Consider the following 18,386-nt stretch of genomic DNA (forward strand, 5'->3'; position numbering starts at 1 on the left):
ATTGCAGTTTAATAAATTTTGGTTTTATCTTAGGGATCAATAAATGCTTGAATGTGCTAAAATTTCTGAAAGTGAATAAGTGTATTCCTCTACAAAGAATTTAAATATTAACAAAATGTAAAGAATTTTCTAGTTGCCTTTCAGCTTATATTATTCTTACAAGTATAGCCAATGTACAGTAGAGACAAGTATAAAATGATTTTTTACAATGAAATTTATTAGATACTATTTTTAACGAAATATATTCTAGATTCAGAATCTGACACAGGAAAAAAAATAATCTAAATTTCTTTGTTGGTAAAAACTGAAACAAAGAAGTGTTGTCTTTCCAAAGAATTTTAATGTAGAATTAAAATTTCATAACTAGACTGCATATGAAAAATGTCATTTTAAAATCTATCAATTTCTTATAAGAATTTGACCTTTGTCAATATGCTTTTGATGGTTCATATGGCATTTTTCCACCTAATGATACCCCCAATTGAGTGTCATCCTCTAATTCTTGTGATAAATTTATTTTCATCGTAGTGCCAAAGTAAAAGCAGTGTATAGTATAAACTTGTACAATGAAAACACAATAGCAACAGCAATGATGATTGCGAATGTATACTAATTGCAAATATAATTTAAATATATAAAAGACATGGTAAATTTGCTTGCCTACAAGTCAACCTAATTTTCTGTTTCTTTGTGTCATTTTTAACATGTACTCAATTATGTTCTTCAGACTATACATTTGCATCTATTTTTTTTTTTTTAAGAAAAACCACTGACATTTGCATAAAGGGCTGATTCCCTACAAACCCTTATCTGAAAACATGGTACCTGACATGTTCTTTTTTATTGTTCTTTTCATAAAGTATTTACTTATTTATGAAAAGTCCTCTTTCAATATTTATTGTAAAGAAAGAAAAGTCAAGGGTAGAGCTTATAGCCAGGACCTTACTGACAGTGACTTAACATGGCATTTTTAGAATAGGTACTAGGTGAATTTTTTCACAGAGCAGAAAGGAAGACATTGGACTATGCAAGGAGAGAGCTTCTACATGCTGTTCAAAGAACCACTGATCAGGAGTCTGCAGTGCTACACTTCGAAGGATCTCCTCAGACAGACCCATTTGTTGCTTTGGGGGAGCAGTGTCTGCAGCAATCCCCATTCTGTCTTCAAAATTATTAGCCTTTGCTTTCTTTAACTTCTAGATTTCTTTGCCAGTGATTTACATGGTTGGAAGACAAAAAAATACTGCTCTAAATACTTCATATGCATTAATTCATTCAATCCTAATATGACTTGTAGTATATATTATAGTAGTGCCAAATTAAAAGCACTGTATACCAGCATAAATTTATACAATGAAAATATAATAGCAACAGCAATGATGATTGCTAATGTACATTAAGTGTTTAGTGGAGCCAGGCACTGCTCTCAGTTCTTCACTTTTGATAATCCTGTTAATCCTCACAATTCTACATTATAAATACTAACATTATTCTGATATTCTACTTGCAAATGTGGAATGGAACTAAGAGATTTTAAACTTGTATGCAATTTGCGAGCTTAGAGTTTAGCACAGTTATTCATCTTTACCAAGACATTTATATAAAGGCTGGATTTAGTGTTTCCCTAGCACAGTTTTCACAAGGTTATTTTTGGTTGTAGACATGAATATATTTTTCAATGAATTCTGACTAATTTCCTATGTCAGGAAATTATCAGATCCACATACATACATATATCTAATATGCTTTTAATTCCCCAACAGTCAAAAATTGGGAAAAGTTAAGCTGTAGAAAAGAAAAAAAGAGAGACATCTCAAACCATTCACGATTCCAAATGTGGTCATGATAATCACAGTAAGAAATGAATATTATTAAATCTTATTTTAAGGACTTTTCCAAGCATAAATAAATTAATTTAATTGTACCAAACCGTACTGTATATTGTATTCACTCAACTTTTTTTTTTAATGTAATTCTTCATACCAAAAAAGATACATTTGTAAAGCTATCCAAGAAAGTAACAGGATGTGAGTATTGCAGGGTAAGATTTTCTAAAAGCTCTTCTAAACTCGTGTAATAATTGTTCTATTTCAATCAGTCTAGCTAGCATCATCTTGTTATTTTCAACATAATTCAATTTCATAATACTAGCTCATAGATGTGAAGAAATTTATTGCGTGGCTAAACACAATGACATTCTTTTTTCATCTTGCAATAGAATTAAGTTTTATGCAACAGAAAAGGAAAAACATACGGGAAATAGTCACTTGTAACAGATGTTTTAGTTTGAAAAAAATAAAGTAGGTTTAGAATTAAAATTCAAAGCCCACTAGTTGAACTGAGGCATATTTCCATCTGTTATTAATGTCTGAGTTACATACTAAAGATGAGATTATTCATCAAGTCCCTCATATAATATGTTAGTAAACGGGATTTTGGTTAGGGATTTAATTGCATAAACTCTGTCCATGTAAGCTTCCAATTCATTCAAAACAAGCCTTTACAGTGGCCTGAATTGAATTAAAACAGTTAACAACACCAAAGGGCACTTCTTGATTTTATTAAGAAATGCTTGTATAAAAAATCTGTGAACATAAAAGGGAGATTTCTGCCACCTCATTATGATTCAATAATAATCCTTTTCTTATTTTTTATTTTTATTTTTGTCCTTTTCAAGCAATGCATACTTATGTGAGGTATTTTTTAACATAATAAAGAAAAATGACTTAATTTTCATAAACAAACAAACAAATAAATAAATGGTGTGATGTCTCAGGTTAGACGTATAAAAAAAATTTTCAGGTTAGAAGTGATACATAATTCTGAGGACTAGAAAGTGTGATGCGAATTCAAGTGCTCATTGTAAAAATGTACACAAAACTTATGCCCCAATGATTGGGGTCATAGTCTTAAGCAGGACTCCCCATTGTTGCCTATTCAGGGTTTCACTAATGGTCTGATAATGGGGGGAGGGGTCGACATGGAGGTTCTCATAATACTTTATAGTGCATGGCAGCCACTGATTAATTACTGCCCTGTTCTCCACGCACACATTAGATGACTGAGCAGCCCTCACTTTGTCTCTACAATGGTCTCATAGTTACAGAACACCATCGTGGGGAATTCTTCAAGATGACTTATTAAAGATTCTTGGATTCTAATATAAATTTGCAGTAAAAGTTTTTGTCTTTTAGATGATTACAATGGAGATTTAAAAACATTCAAAAGATGAGGCAATGGGGTATTTATTATTATGGTCATTTATGGTTATTATGGGCATTTCAACCTTTGATCTCATTGGAGGCAGCACAGCACAGCATTTTGCTTTCAAAAACATTACCATCGTAATAGCCTTAAAAATATTAACACATACTAAGTTGTACCTCTGTTTTCACTTGTTCTCTTTCTCAAATGCCTGTGCCTCCCACCTTCTACACTCCACTATTTACATACATAATAGTATCTAAGGAAGGGACTTCCTGTTATTTCAAAATACACTGAAAACTAAACACTGAGGCAAATGGTTAAAAAAAACAATCACTTTACTTTAAATGAATATCTCAAAGTAATGCATGTTAATATGTGCCTCTAAGAAAACAACTCTCTTTGTGGATGTCAGCTTAAGCTTCTCCATATGATTTTTCTCAAAGGCTCCCTTTTAAAACCTTCACTACCATTTATTATCTTCTTGTTATATAGACTGTTACTTTTGTTTCATCACAAATCTCTGCCTGTTTAGTAGCAGCCCTGCCACTACTATCAGATGACATTTGTTTTACTTAATGTATGTAGTTTTAGAAAAAAATTATAGAACTGCTATTACTGAATTATATAAAAAATGTCCAATGTACATTTAGCTGACACTGCATCAGCTGCTATTTAAACTGGGCTTAGCTAATGGACTTTTAATGTCAGCGGGGTTATGTGCAGTTACTGGCTATTAGCAGAAATGGCTCCTTTCTATAAAAATCACTTTTCCTCAAGTGTGTTGTTTGAACATTCCTTTCCCTAATTTAGTGACTGTCACTGAATGCAAAACAAACTCGAAGACTCTGGAATCCGCTGTTATCTTTAAGACCCTGTTTTTAACCTTGCATTCAGCATTAAACAGGCAACCTCCCTCATTAGCATTTAGACTTGTGATCACAAAACTTTATGAGGCGTTATTATTTATTTTGCTTTTCTTAGCAGAGTACAACATATTTTGCTTTGAAAATCCAGTATCCATGAATGTGGGATAGGTATGGTAGAGAATATACAAAACAACTTTGTGAATCCTAGAATTCATTTGCATCTTTTAAAATCCTAGTTCAGAAATGCCAAATGATGTGGACACATGGCAATAATTAATACATATTTATATATTATATAAATATTTATATATTACTGCATTTTGATACAATATTGAATATAAACAAGGAAGCATACTATCCTTTATCACGAGTAAAATTCTGTGTATTCTTTCTTTGGTAACAAACTTTTTCTCCCTCAATAATTTCATCTTTGTTCATTTAAACATAGCTTTCAATAGATGTAATGGTGAAACCTGGAAATAAAGCCACCTGTCTGGCATCTGAGGGAGTCCAAGAAAATCAAATATTCTGCAGCTTGGGGACATACCTCCATTTGATTAAGAAGTTGAAACAAACCATCACAGAATTCAGGAAAGAACAACACAACTGGCCTCTCCTTTGATCAGCCCTCATAGAAGATCACCTCAGGCAGGCTGCTTAGGAGAGACATGATGCCGCTCCTGAGAGCACCTTGAGAGGGAATCGTACAAGCAGATGAAGAATTGTACCTGTGCATGCATGAAAGTTGACGTTGTCCTTTGGTCAAGAAATTTAGTCCACTCTGAGGGAAAACACCAGAAGTTCTCCTCCAGGTGTCTGAAATAAGCCAGTGAAAGAGGAGATCCCCCAGTCTCTGCCACTTAGAGGGCAGGATAAATCTTGTTTCTATCAGATAGGGCACTGAACGAATGAGGCAGAGGCATCTCTCCTGTACATTATGTAAATGACTTAGCAACTTGCAGAGAACAAGGCACTTTTTGCAGAAAACTAGCATATGATTTTCAGTCACAAACCAGTGATTTAATCTGATTTCCTATTCAATGATTACCTTTATGAATTTGTTTTATAAGTAAAAAAGTTCTTTGTTGAAAGGTTCTGTTTGTTTTTTAAGGATATTGCCAAGGTTATTTGAAAATGAACTCTAATTCCTAAAACAAACAAAAAAGGTTACACACACACACACCATTTGTGCAAATATATATATCTATATATATATATCTATATATATATATCTATATATATATATACACACACACATATATATATGCTCACTGGGAATTATTGAACTATATTTGTCTACTCCTTAGAACTCTTCATTTCATTAAGAGTCTGCCTGGAAATACCCTCCTAGAAAATAATTCCACAGCTATTTAATTCAATAAAAAGTGACATGTGTATCTTTTATGTGATCATCATTTCTAATAAATCCAATAAACTGATTAGCCACATCCCTCTGGAAACATACCTATCATTAAAACTTTTCTTAGTCATCCTTTTATTTATTTTCATCATGTTAAAATAAGTAAACCATAACTTTCTCCACTGTGGTCCTTTTAATACTATATAGATACATGTACGTGTGTATAAATATAAATGAAAATAAATATTTTGATCAGTATGTAAGAGAAAGATATTGGCAACATTTTAAAAATGTGCTATGATATATTACAGATAAAGCTCCACTTAAGCAAATTCTTTCCCTGCAGAAAGAATGCGATTCGTTTTCTGAAGTACAGGTGAGAATTAAGATACAATGTTAGTATTGTTATCAATGATAAGGTTTAACAGAGGAACTCAGGAATTGGCAATGCATTCTATAAAGACCACTAAAAGATTAATTATATGATCCAGAGGAATATACGTATAGATACTATATATCAGTATATTTCTGATTTAAGTCTAGATTTCTCAAACACCACATCCTGCCCAAATAGGTCCAAGTAAAATCCAAACGTAACTTCTTTCAAATATATACCTTTTAAATACTTTACAAATTCTTTTGCTCTGTTAATTGAAATAGGTACAGATAAAGACTCTATTTAGATAAAAGTTTCAAGTCAGAGGGCCTGTTGAATAATATTATGATGAAATGCGGATCTCTATCCCAGATAGCACAAATAAATCATTTGAACATGCCTGTTTTTCCTCAGCTTCTAAGAGTAGTTACTGAAATGGGCTTCTGTTTTCCACCGAACTGCATAATCTGTTGCTGATGTCTGTGGTAGGCTAGGAGGGAAATATCTTAGGCTCTTTGCTTCCTTGGATTTGATCCCTAACACATTTTAAAGCTTACAATCTTTCATTATCTTATGGAGCTCCAGAAGAAAGAAGGAAAGTTGCTAAAGAAAACAACAGGTAACATAATTACTGTTTTATTTAAAATGACTGCAAGATTGCTACTTGGTAAAACTTCTGCACTTCCACTGGGTGGCTACAATGTGTATATCTGACAAACTCTTTATTCCATGGAATATAAAATGTACCACTTTCCCTTTATCAAAGGCTAAATTCAAATGTTGACATTATTTCACACAGACATAATGCTCAAAGTGAAATTGCCATTGTTGACTATGTCATCTCAATCATAAAGTTTTTATTATGATAGTAGTTTGGTTATTTGTTTGGTATGGATTAAAGATAACTAGGTCTCTGAAAATCACTTGTGATAAAACAACAGTGCTTTTGTCACCAACTATCATTTTTAGTTCCTATAAGAGTAGATAATACCTTTGTTAAACAGTACTCTTTGATCTAGATCTTGAAAGGATTTTTTCAGTTTCTTGAAATTCCAGAAATATATTAGAATTATACAAAATATTTTATTTGAATACAAGTAACAAATTTGTGAATTCATAGAGAATAGAATGGTCCAAAATTGCTCCCTTTAACTTTAATCTTATACATGAATGTATTTCACTATGCCTATAAATGGATATTGTTACACCACATACCCTATCATATTGTGCTAAACTTCCATTGTCTAATAAAGTGTACATTACGAATTAATTTAAAATGATTATTTTTCTATAAAAATGGTATACTTTACTTTTATACTGCTTTTTTATATTCTATATTATTATACACACCAATTTTCCTGAATTTTGAAAAACACCTGCATTTCTATCCATGGACATATTTGCCCTTATAACTGGGTTGCAGATCCATTTCATCATGCAAGCACTAATCTGCTTTTATTGGAAAGAAATGTTTCACATATAAGGTTTTTCTTCTGAGCAGGAAAAAAAAAGATAGAAGGTAATAAATGCAGTTGAGTTCAGACAGTCCATGATTAAATAATCAATTAAGACATTGACTAAAACTGAGAAATGTTAGCATTCATCAATAAACTTGTTAAATATGCTGAAGGAGTTTCTCTTGTTTAACATCCTTGGTTAGAAGAGGAGAAAATACCTGTTCATCTACATGAGGCATTTTTATGGCTCTCATAATTGCTGAGAAATGAAACCAGCCATAGGATCCAAATGACAATGATTAATGAAGGTTAACCACCCCACCCCACCCCCACTCCCCATCCTCACAACATTTTAAAATAAATAAGACTGGTAAGTCTGAAGTTAAATTTGATTAATTAATATCATCTGTTAACATTATTATTATGAGCCTTCATATTTAAAATAAGAACTCTAACAGGCACATCTATATAATGAAGTCTCACCTGGCTCCCCTTCACTCTCACGTTGCACGATCACATTGGCAATGAGATATGGTAAGTTATTTAATTAAAAGAGAGTATTCCCCAAACATTGAAATTATCAGATGTTAGACTTCACTTTTGCCACACAAAGCACTTTTGAACCACTGCTCACAGCTAATAAGAGGTACACTGACATAAGGACAACTATCTGCATACTTGGCACTTTCAAAGCCATAGCTCGCTTTCTAAATTATAACTTCAATTTAATTCATGTCAAAGTAGTTTTAACACTACGAACTCCATATAGAAGCGAGGTATGTTTTAAGTAACTATAAAATCTGGAGATGTTATTCTGTGTATTTCAAAATCTCATTGTATAATCTTAAGGGAACAACTTTGTAGAGGGCAGGAATACTCAAAATGAGAAACCATATTACAATTTGAACGTAAAATTGTTTTTTAAATTCTAAAATACAGAACAATATTTTCTAACATTTTGTTTATAGAGTTCAAATATATTCAACATAGTATGTTTGGGGTTTTCATGAAAAGGAAGAAATTCTGGAAGCTCTAAACAAGTAGAGAGGGTAAAAAAGTTAACTATCTCTGATCTTGATAGCTCATAAAATAATTACTATAAAATGATTTTATTTTAAATAAAATAAGAGAAACTATAAATTATTCAATTACTGGATTTCTTTTTAAGAACTAAGATAAAGTAGATAGTGGAATTTTAACATTGCTTAAGACAAACTTACTCTATTTCTAAAAGTTTCATAAAACATAGCACTGAGTTTCTGGGATGTATTTCAAACATCTTTGAACTAAGTGATACTGGAGCAATACCCAAGGTCTCAGGTTCATGTAGCCTTCCTCCAGTAATACGTAAACAATTATAAATCCAAATAAAATATGAAATCAAAGAAGAGTCCACACATAGCTTTAAGAAGTTAAGGTTAAAAAGGAGTGAGAAAGTTGGGGTTCTATAAGTGCACACAAGGCAATCAAATATTTAAAGCAGTATGAAAATACTGTAGGAGAAAGATCTGTTTTAACATAGAGAGCCCCACAAATCTCTAATTTTATTATAAAAGTTTGCCAAAAATCATTTGGTCAAACATGGAAAAAATAGCAACAACCACTAAACAACTAGAAGTAATTAAATGTGAAACTTTGTGTTCTAGATTATCCATGTTATTCTAAATTATGATACTAAAACTTTTTATTGCAAACATCATTTAAATATATGAAAGGCCTGGTAAATTTGCTTGCCTTCAAGTCAACCTAATTTTCTCTGTTTCTTTGTGTCTTTTTTATCATGTGTTCAATTATGTTCTTTAGACTATACATTTGCATCTATTTAAAAACAAACAAACAAACAAACAAAAACATTGACATTTGCATAAAGGGCTGATTTCCCCCAAACCCTTATCTGAAAACATGGGACCTGCTTGACATGTTCTTTTCTATTTTATTTTATTTTTTTGTTCTTTTTATAAAGTATTTACTTATTTATGAAAAGTCCCCTTTCAATATTCATTGTAAAGAAAGAAAAGTCAAGGGTAGAGCTTATAGCCAGGACCTTACTGACAGTGACTTAACATGGCAGTTTTAGAATAGGTATTAGGTGGATTTTCTCACAGAGCAGAAAAGAAGAAATTGGGCTATGCAAGGAGACAGCTTCTACATGTTGTTCAAAGAATCACTGTCCAGGAGTCTGCAGTGCTACACTTTGAAGCATCTCCTGAGACCACTCCATTTGTTGCTTTGGGGAAGCAGTGTCTGCAGCAATCCCCATTCTACCTTCAAAATTATTAGCCTTTACTTTCATTAACTTCTAGATTTCTTTGCCAGTGATTTACATTGTTGGAAGACAAAAAAGTACTGTTCTAAATACTTTAGATGTATTAATTCATTCAATACTAATATGACTTATAGTATATGTTATCCTAATTTTATATCAGAGGAAACTGAGGCACAGAGATGCTAAATAACTCATTTATATCCACACACCTAGGAGGTGGTGGAGGCAGGATCTTGAGATGGCAGTAACCACTACGTAATTGGCAGAATGGGCACATACCACTACCAGCCTTTTAGCTGTGTCTCCCCAATACCAGACTGAATCTATATTAAATCTAAGTAAGATTTAATATAAGACAGTTGCAATGCAAACTTGGCTTTAAGAGTATCCCACTTCCAACCAAACTGCTGCCCTCAAATTCCTCTGTGTAGAAATTTTGGGACCCACCCCCCCCCACCACCACTCCCTAGCCTGATCTACGTTTACTATCTTTGGATGCTTGAATCCAGAAAGCACTATACCTGTGCCCATTATTATATTTCAGAAACTGAATTATAATTATCTTGAAGGCTGAAAGTGTGTCATTCAAATCTGTGTCTCTAACAATTAGCATACAGCCTGGGACAAAATAAGTTCACTATAATTATTTAAGAACTTCTAATGCCACCCACTATCCAAATAAGCTGGGAAGTTTTTAAATAATGAGAAGATGGGACCAGGTTTGTTTTTAACTGCCACATATATAAAAGTCAGATTGGAAATCTCAGCGCCTGCCCCCACACTTTTCCCCATTATCTTCCCGAAGTGGTTGCAGTAATTTTAATGTTTCTTCTGAGAGTGACTCCCTCTGCTGCTCCAGCAGAGCCATGACCTAAATCAGAAAAGTGCTAAATGCAGATAAGGCCTAGCAGAGCATTCTCACTATTCACACTAATTGGAGAACCCAGCATACATTGTAGAACAGTTATTTCAAAGTCTCAACAACAACTATAAATGAGCTAAGAGGGTTTGCGCAGTGGATCTCATGCCTTGTTCTTGTTCATGTCCTAAGGGGGTTTGCTTAAAAAAGATCACCATGAATTCTGGTCAGGACTACACTGGGCGATGCTGGAGGACCCTGTCCTGTTGAACTTTGCACCCCAGTATCCAGAATACAGAAGGCCAAGGAGTCAATAAATGTTAACAATGTAATGGTTTCGTACTCTTTTAAATACTTGCTTAAAAAGGTTGTTCTCTAAAACCCTTTAAGCATTAAGCTAGAATGCATGAAAGCATTTTTCTAAACAAAAGTAAACTAGCCTACTTTTTCTTATTGCAAATTCTAAATGTGAATTTATAAATTTACTTTGTTCCTAAAATAGAAAAAAATGTAGTGTAATTGTAATGAAATTCATTTATCTTTCATACCAATTGTCTATGTCTACACACCAATATTCATAAACACATGAAAATAATTTTTACTCTTTTAGAGGAAGAAGTATGTTATTTGTTTTTAAAAGCATTATAAATTAACTTATGAGAGTAGAGAGTTATCCCAGTATGATTAGAGTCTTCAGCACTTTTCTGTTCAGAGTTTGGTGGTGTTAACACTCATAACACTAGTTGGTGCTAGATAAGCAGAGCATCAAGGCTGTGTACTCCAGAAATCAAACGCATTTATAAAACAGGAGGGCCCTAATTCTGAGAGGCACAACATTCAATCTCTCTCTCTCTCTCTCTCTCTCTCTCTCTCTCTCTCTCTCTCTCTCTCTCTCTCTCTTCCACCCTCACCCCCTCCTTCCCTAGTAAAATCTTTCATTCTTGGAAGTCAGAAGCACCACAAATTCCCTGGAGCTAGGCGTTCCCAGCAATCCTGAATGAAACAATTAGGGCATAGCCTGAAAGGAGAAAGTTGTTGCCTAAAGCCTAGAGAATCTCCCAAGGACCTGTTTAAAATGACTGCCATCTTTCTTTAAACCTCAGTTACAAAATGCAGTACACTCACAAATAATACTCATTATGGTTTTGTTTCATTTTTTATCTTAAACATTTGTTGTTTTTTTTGGCTATCTCTGAAGAAATATATTTCCTAAAACTTCTAACTTTTCCCCAGTACTTCTCTAACAACAGAATAAAACCTCATCCACATTGTAAAGTGCTAAAATTAACTTTCTCATCGTAATTGCATATGTACTGCCGTTCATAAAAATAGTTCATTCTGTCTTTAAATCCTCAGCACATGGAAATCATACCTTGAGAGAGCAACAGCAGCTTGTATTTCTCTAGCGTTCTAGTCCAAAGAGATAGGAGACAGGACGAGAAATGGAAGGGAAAGGAGATTTGACCACGTGAGGCCATTATACAAGTGTGATTCTGCGAATGAAGTGGAATAGTGGTTCAACAGTAAACAGGCTGGGGGAGTGGATTAGACTAAATGTGATAGTAGCTGATGGTAGAGTTTGGTGCTTTCTACATCTTTGATACCTAACAGACAACACAGGAACAGCTGGCATCCTGGAACATGGAGGATAACTAAGATAAAAGTGGTGGAATAGTATCTTTCAAAGACCAAGATTCAAATGTAAATAAATAGTTTATTGATCTGGAACTGAAAGAATTAAAACTAAATGATGAACAGCACTGAAATCCATACACCCAACGGAATACATTTTATTTTTCCGCTTAAGATCAGAAAAGCAGGTTCAGTCCTCAATCTCTGGCTTGCCTGGTCTACAAGAAGAAAAACAGCCCAAGTGGCAAACGCTCAGTCTTTGCTGAGCATCTTTTCTTTTCATGTCTTCTCCCTTCTTCTTTCAATACTAATCCACTTACAATGTCCAGTTTGATCATTTTTACTGATCCTTTTTACTACAGTCTTTTTAATTTGGCTGTAGTACCCTCTCAGCAGGGATCGCATATCTCCTTTTTGGCATCTCTGGGGACTTTAATTTGTCCTTTCCCCAAACAGTTCTCTCACTGCACATTCCCCTTCGCAGACCCTACCCCCTGGCTCTGTACACCCAATAACAGCAGGCGAGTTCCACAGGGAGCCACGCGAGTGAGTCCACAACCATTCATCAGGTTGTCCACTTAAACTCCAAACACCGCCACCCCCAGCACCTTTAACTTCTTAAAGCCCTGATAACTTCTTAACAAATTTCAAGAAATTTACAAGTTCATAGGATCCTTAACGGAGAATCCTTTGTCAAATGGGCAGATGTGCTCTGGAAGGATGCATAAGAAAACCAGAGCAGAACCTCGGGATGGGAGGCGTCTGGCAAGAAGGAAAGGAAGTATTTATGAGCGTGGCCACTTAGCGCGGCAGCAGGAAAATTTATTCCCGAAGTAGCTACGGCTAATTCACAAAGCCTTACTAATCACTTTCCTCCCCATCCAGACCACACTCACCTACGTTCAGAGCTCCCCTGCACCTCCCACGCCCTGGCCCCCAGCGCCTTCGCAGATCAGAGGGGATGCTGTCCGGAACCCCCAGAGTATCTGATCTACTCCAGGGGAGTTGAGGCTATCGCCGCATCTCGTCTGCTCTCCCGATGTGTACAGAAGTGTAAACCGAGATGATGGGATGCCTGAAATTACCTCCTAATGCTGCAGAAGCTTCCTCCATTCCCACTTCCCAACGCCACCCCCATCGTAAGGGAAAAGCTGAGTCGCATCCCCAGAGCCAGTGACCACCACTGCACTGATCGAAAAGACCCAGGTGGGAGCTTTCCTTGGCCAAGAGGTTGGGGGCCCAGGAGACCCGAGAGAGACACCGGAGAGGGCAGCGTTGGCTCTTTCCACTCCATCTCTCTTCCCTTCAGCTTCCCTTGCTCGCAAGGCTGGTAGCTGCCGCTACCAATTCAAACTCGGGGGACAAGAAGGGAGCTAGGCGATCAGCCCCGTGCCTCCCCTCCTCCTTACCCACTCTCAACTCCTGGCCGCTTTCCCCCCAACCCAGGTTTTGCCCAGGGACCCAGTTATTTTATAGCTGGACGCGCGCTAAATTAAAATGTCAGAGTTATAAACAGGCCGGTTACCCCGGAGAGTTTCGGATTTGGTGTAGGCAACCAGTCCCCAGAGCTCTGAGGTTTTAAGTTTCCCCGTCGCCTGCTGGGAGGGAGACACAGAGAGGATGTGAGCGCGGAGGCGTGCGCACCCCCGGGGTCTGCCGCAGGATGGGTCGTGTGGGTCGGGGTGTGCTGTGAGTCTCCACAACACCCTGAACAGCAGCCGAGGGGCAGCGGAGCTCGGGGGGGTCCTCGGCTGTAAAGGATATTTCCTTAGCTGAGCGCCCTTCGGCGTCTGGCGTGCTCAGAGACTCACCGAAGATCCCGCAACCCAGACGTGGCACAGCGCATCAGTGCACCTAAGGCGAGCCATATAGACACTCACACGGAGAGTCTCTCCAAACCTCTGAGTGTATAATATGCAACAACGTGAGCGAGTGGAGCAGAAAGTGCAAAAGACACCCAAGGCGCCCACATGCCCAGAAATAGATGCGTGTCCATACCCTGTGCGTCCCTGGTCCATCCGTGCCCATCTCGGAAGACAGATTAAAAATAATAATAACCAAAGCTTCTTGACTAGTTGGGAAAGTGGAATTTAAAGTGATTTCCAGTAGAGTGCAACGAAGTGGATTAAGAAAGCCAGGAGAACTGGGGAGGAGAGGAAGAAGGAGGGAAGGAAGAAGCGAAGGGAGGTGGCCGCGGAGCTTGGCGGACCCCCTTACCTTGAGCGGCCGAACCGGTGCCGCTGGCGCCGAGAAGGGCCAGGGCAGGTAGCACGAGCATTTGCAGCACGTACCCCACGCCCAGTCCGCAGCGGGCCGCTGTCGCCCGCAGACCTTTCCTCATCGTCGACAGAGGTGTGCCGGGGGGAACCACACACAGACGCGCGAACAGCGGAGAGCCCCACTGGGCAGCAGCTGAATCCGTGCACCACGAAGCAGTCAGAAGAAAGAATGATAACCAAGCGCCCCACTCCACTTTCTCCAAGGGCAGGGGCCAAAAGGGGGTGGAGATGAGACGCTGAGGAGGAGTTTGGAGGTCGGTCTTTCCCTGCGCCTTCTAACTGGCGGCTCCGCGAGCGGCTGCGCTGCCCCCACTTGGGAAGTCCGGGGAGGCGCAAGGCGGCCACCTCGTCGCTGCCCCCAGCAGCTGGGGCGCCGCAGCTCCGCCGCGTGCCGAGCCTGGACTGCTCTCCGGGTCCCCTCGCCAGTGCCGAACACACACCAGCGCGGGCGGGCGGGGGTGGGGGGAGGAGGAAGACAGAAGTGGGAGGAGGAGACAGCGGAGAGAAGGAGTTGGGCACTGTGAGGCGCTCCCGTCCCCGATCTCAGTGTTCTTACGCGGCGTGGAGACGTCCCGGCCACCACCGCTGGGTAGCTAAGGAGGGTCACCTCCCAGTCAGTGTGCGGTGCCAGGGACCGCGGAGGCGCTCGCCTAGGAGGCGTGGAGGGCGCAGCCCAACTCGGCTGGGGGGTAAGCGGCGGCGGGAGCGCGCCCGGCCGCCTTATGTAAGCAAGGTTGGGAGGGAGATGCGCGCCCAGCGCGGGAGGCGGAGACCGGCTCTGGGTTTACCTGCGGAAGCCGGGGGAGAGAGAGACCTGAAGGTAGAAAGGCCCGCGGAGAGTGGGAGCGCGCCTGCCTCCCGCGGTGCGCCAGGCCTGGACGCCCAGAGCGCAGCGGCGCGCCCGGAGCCACTTGGCTGTGTCCTGTGGAGCTCAGCCGACTGCCTGCCAGCTTCTCCACGGCGCCAGCAAAGCCTGAGCCAGACTCCCGGGACTGGACTCGCTCTACGATTTCGGGACTTGAGATTGATAAAGCCGGGTGCAGGCTGGAGCTGAAGTTCTTCATGGTGGGGAAGAAGACGTGAAGCCTTTTCCGTGCCCAACCCGCTGCAATCTTGGGGTTGTCAGCGCCATTCAGACTGCTTTGTGCTGTGGGCGCCTGTGACCTCTCCGTAGTGGAACAGAAACTAAAAGCTCCTGGAAAACTAATTCTTCAACAGAGCATTACTTGCATGCATCTTGGTGGCTAGCAAGGTTGAGTATGTAAAGCATGGTGAGATAACCCCGGGAGAAACTCCCAGAAATAATGCACAAGATTTGTAGAGCCTCACTTAAAGTGATGGTGGAACCTATGACATGTTTTCCAAACTCTTGACGGTGTGTCTGTGGACTCAAACTGCTATCAATTGTTTTTCACCCTTTTTTTTTTTTTTTTTTTTTTTGGTCAGGAAAGAATTGTCTGGGTAGCTAGGTTGTGCATCCCTGTTGTAATGATGAAGGAGGAATGTAGGAATAGGTGGATAAAATAAGAAAAGCTAGACATAAGGAAAGTGGATGGATTAAAAAGTCAATATACACTTGCACAGGTAACATTTTGGAAAGAAGAAAACTACTTCCTAAGACTAGTACATTTCTAAGCTAATAATAAATAATACATAAGGGAAATTTTAAGCTCTCGATGCCGAGGGTGGGGTGCATACACACATGCACACAGGCAGGAAGCTTGCTGTCTAATCTTGGCTGAGGTCATAGCCCGCTTTGTCATCCTGGACAGGTCAGGTAAACGCATGTTTCAGTTTCTTCATCTGTAAAATATTTTATTGGATGGTTTCAAAGTTCTTTTCAATTCTAGCATTCCACAATTCTGCCTGCCAAGCTCCATCTAACCCTCTGACAAATAAAATGTGTCTTGGATGAATCTGACAGATCCGAAAAAGTCATATTTGGCAAAAACATTGACAACTCTGACCATTTCTTATTTCTAGGGAGGAACTGCTTGCCATATTAAAATGTCGGTTTTCACCCTCTTTAGCTCCCCCATACTAACTAACATATCACGAGATTTTGGTAAGAGAGTAGGTTCCCACACCAGACTGTCTGGATTAATGCTTAACATTCCTCATTACTAGTTGACAAATATTGAACAATAAAGCTGGGTATCTCAGTTTCCTAATCTGTAAAATAGGTTTAGTAGCAATAACTATCATAGGGTTTTGTGAAAAATAAATGAGATAAATATATGTGAAGTGCCTACCACATAAAACTGTTAGCTGCTATTCTTACTATTGATAAAACAATTCCTATCAGCTTCATGCCATCTAGAGCAGTGCTGTTCAACAGAACTTTTTGCAATGAGGAACATGTTCATATCTATGTTCTCCAAAATGGTGGTCATTATACACACGTGGCTATTGAGCACTTGCCATGTGACTAGTGTAAATTGGGAATTTTAATTTTTGTGTAATTAATTTTAATAGCCACTTAGTTAGTAAACCACCATGTTGGACAGTGCATCTAGGCCACTCATAACCTGTCATTTATTTTGAGGATGACATCACCCGAAAGGATTATGATTATATTTCATATTTGTCTTTACAATTTTTCCAAGAGGGTCAGCAGCTTAAGTAGTAAGAAAGAAACCCCCACATATACTCACTATCATATCAACAACATCTAAAAGTTATTTGCTTATTTATTTTAATTTTATTGACTGCCATTTCTAACTAGAATTTCTTTTTTAAGGCAGTAACTTTGCCTTGTTCATTATTTCATCCCCAGCTCCTAACACAAAGCCCAATATATATAGTTGGTGTTCAATTACTATTGGTTGATTGCTTGCCAAAATGTCAATAGGGAAGAAACCTTAAAATCTAGTTAGTTAAATAAAATTAAATTGTCACATAATCCTGTTTGGGGCATTGAGGTGTTCAGTGACAGATACTGCATGAAATTCTTTGAAAGAAAGAGTAAAAGATAAGCAGGGCAAAAGTAGTACAATACTGAAATTCAGCCTAAAGAGGGCAGGAGAATGGTTTGAGTAATAGTAGGTAGAAATAAGGTGGAACAGGAAGGGGAGAGTGACAGCAGAAGCACAAGGACCGGGAAAAAAAACACACAGAAACAGCAAATAGATCCGTTTTACCAAGCAGTTGAGTTTCCTATGATCCATGGCTGCAGATGGAACTTCCCCTGTATATCAACATCCCAACTCGTTTTTTTCTTCCCCAAAGAGGTAATGCAGTGTTGCATCGGCTCCTGAGCATAGGATTGCTAACTTACTTCACTGAGATCTGGCCTCAAACGTCACTGTGTAGAGAAACCTTCTCTGACCAACTACCTACAATAACACTCACCTCATCACCCTCAACTGTCGTCACCTGGCTTGATTTTCCGTATAGCACTTCTTTTATATAAACGCATATACCCAGGATGCCCAAAAAATGTATACGCATTTTAAGAAAGGAAAAATCTGTATTAAAATTACACTGATGTTACCCACCTCTTGTCATTGCAGAAGTCAAATGTGACTTGTATTCATCTTTTGTTTTTGGTATATATTGAGTATTACAATTTTAATACAGGTTTTTTTTCCTTTCTTAAAATGTGTATACATTTTTTTGACACCCTCTGTATGCACATGTATCTCTGTAACATGTCTACGGTTAGGTGTACATAGACATATGTGTAAAAAATATATGTGTATATATATATATATATATATATATATATATATATATACTCTTTAGTAGGTTGTATGCTTCTCAAGGTGAGGGATTTTTTTCCTAGTACTTTTACCACTCTCTACCCAGAATCTAGAAAACTGCCTGGCACTTAATAGATGGTCAATAAACGTGTATTCAACATTGAATGGAAAAGTAAGAGCTAATGGATTTGAAAACTAATCTAACTTCTTGATTAAGACTTTTTTTTCCCACAAGACAAATTTTCAAATTATGAATATACTTTTCTAGTTGTTGAATAAAATCAAGTTTGTGCAAATATTTACCAAAAATGAATTTAAATATGAATTTTTTTCAGGGTTGGAATACTGCAGGTATTTAAGGAATAGACATGAAATTCATCTCA

At 38.0% G+C, this 18,386-nt stretch overlaps 1 protein-coding gene across 2 annotated transcripts in view; it reads right to left on the reverse strand.

Moving 5' to 3' along the window:
• The window catches only part of UNC5C (unc-5 netrin receptor C), a 370,552-nt gene extending 355,836 nt beyond the window's left edge, over positions 1–14,716 (reverse strand). For both annotated transcript variants that reach the window (XM_033106151.1, XM_033106150.1), the window contains exon 1: positions 14,241–14,716. In XM_033106151.1, the coding sequence (XP_032962042.1) occupies positions 14,241–14,364 (124 nt within the window). In that variant the 5' untranslated portion in view covers positions 14,365–14,716. The remainder of the gene's footprint in view (positions 1–14,240) is intronic.
• Between the last annotated feature and the right edge of the window lie 3,670 nt (positions 14,717–18,386).

The sequence above is a fragment of the Rhinolophus ferrumequinum genome, chromosome 5 (genome assembly GCF_004115265.2).
Source record: "Rhinolophus ferrumequinum isolate MPI-CBG mRhiFer1 chromosome 5, mRhiFer1_v1.p, whole genome shotgun sequence".
In the NCBI taxonomy this organism is placed as follows: Eukaryota; Metazoa; Chordata; class Mammalia; order Chiroptera; family Rhinolophidae; genus Rhinolophus; species Rhinolophus ferrumequinum.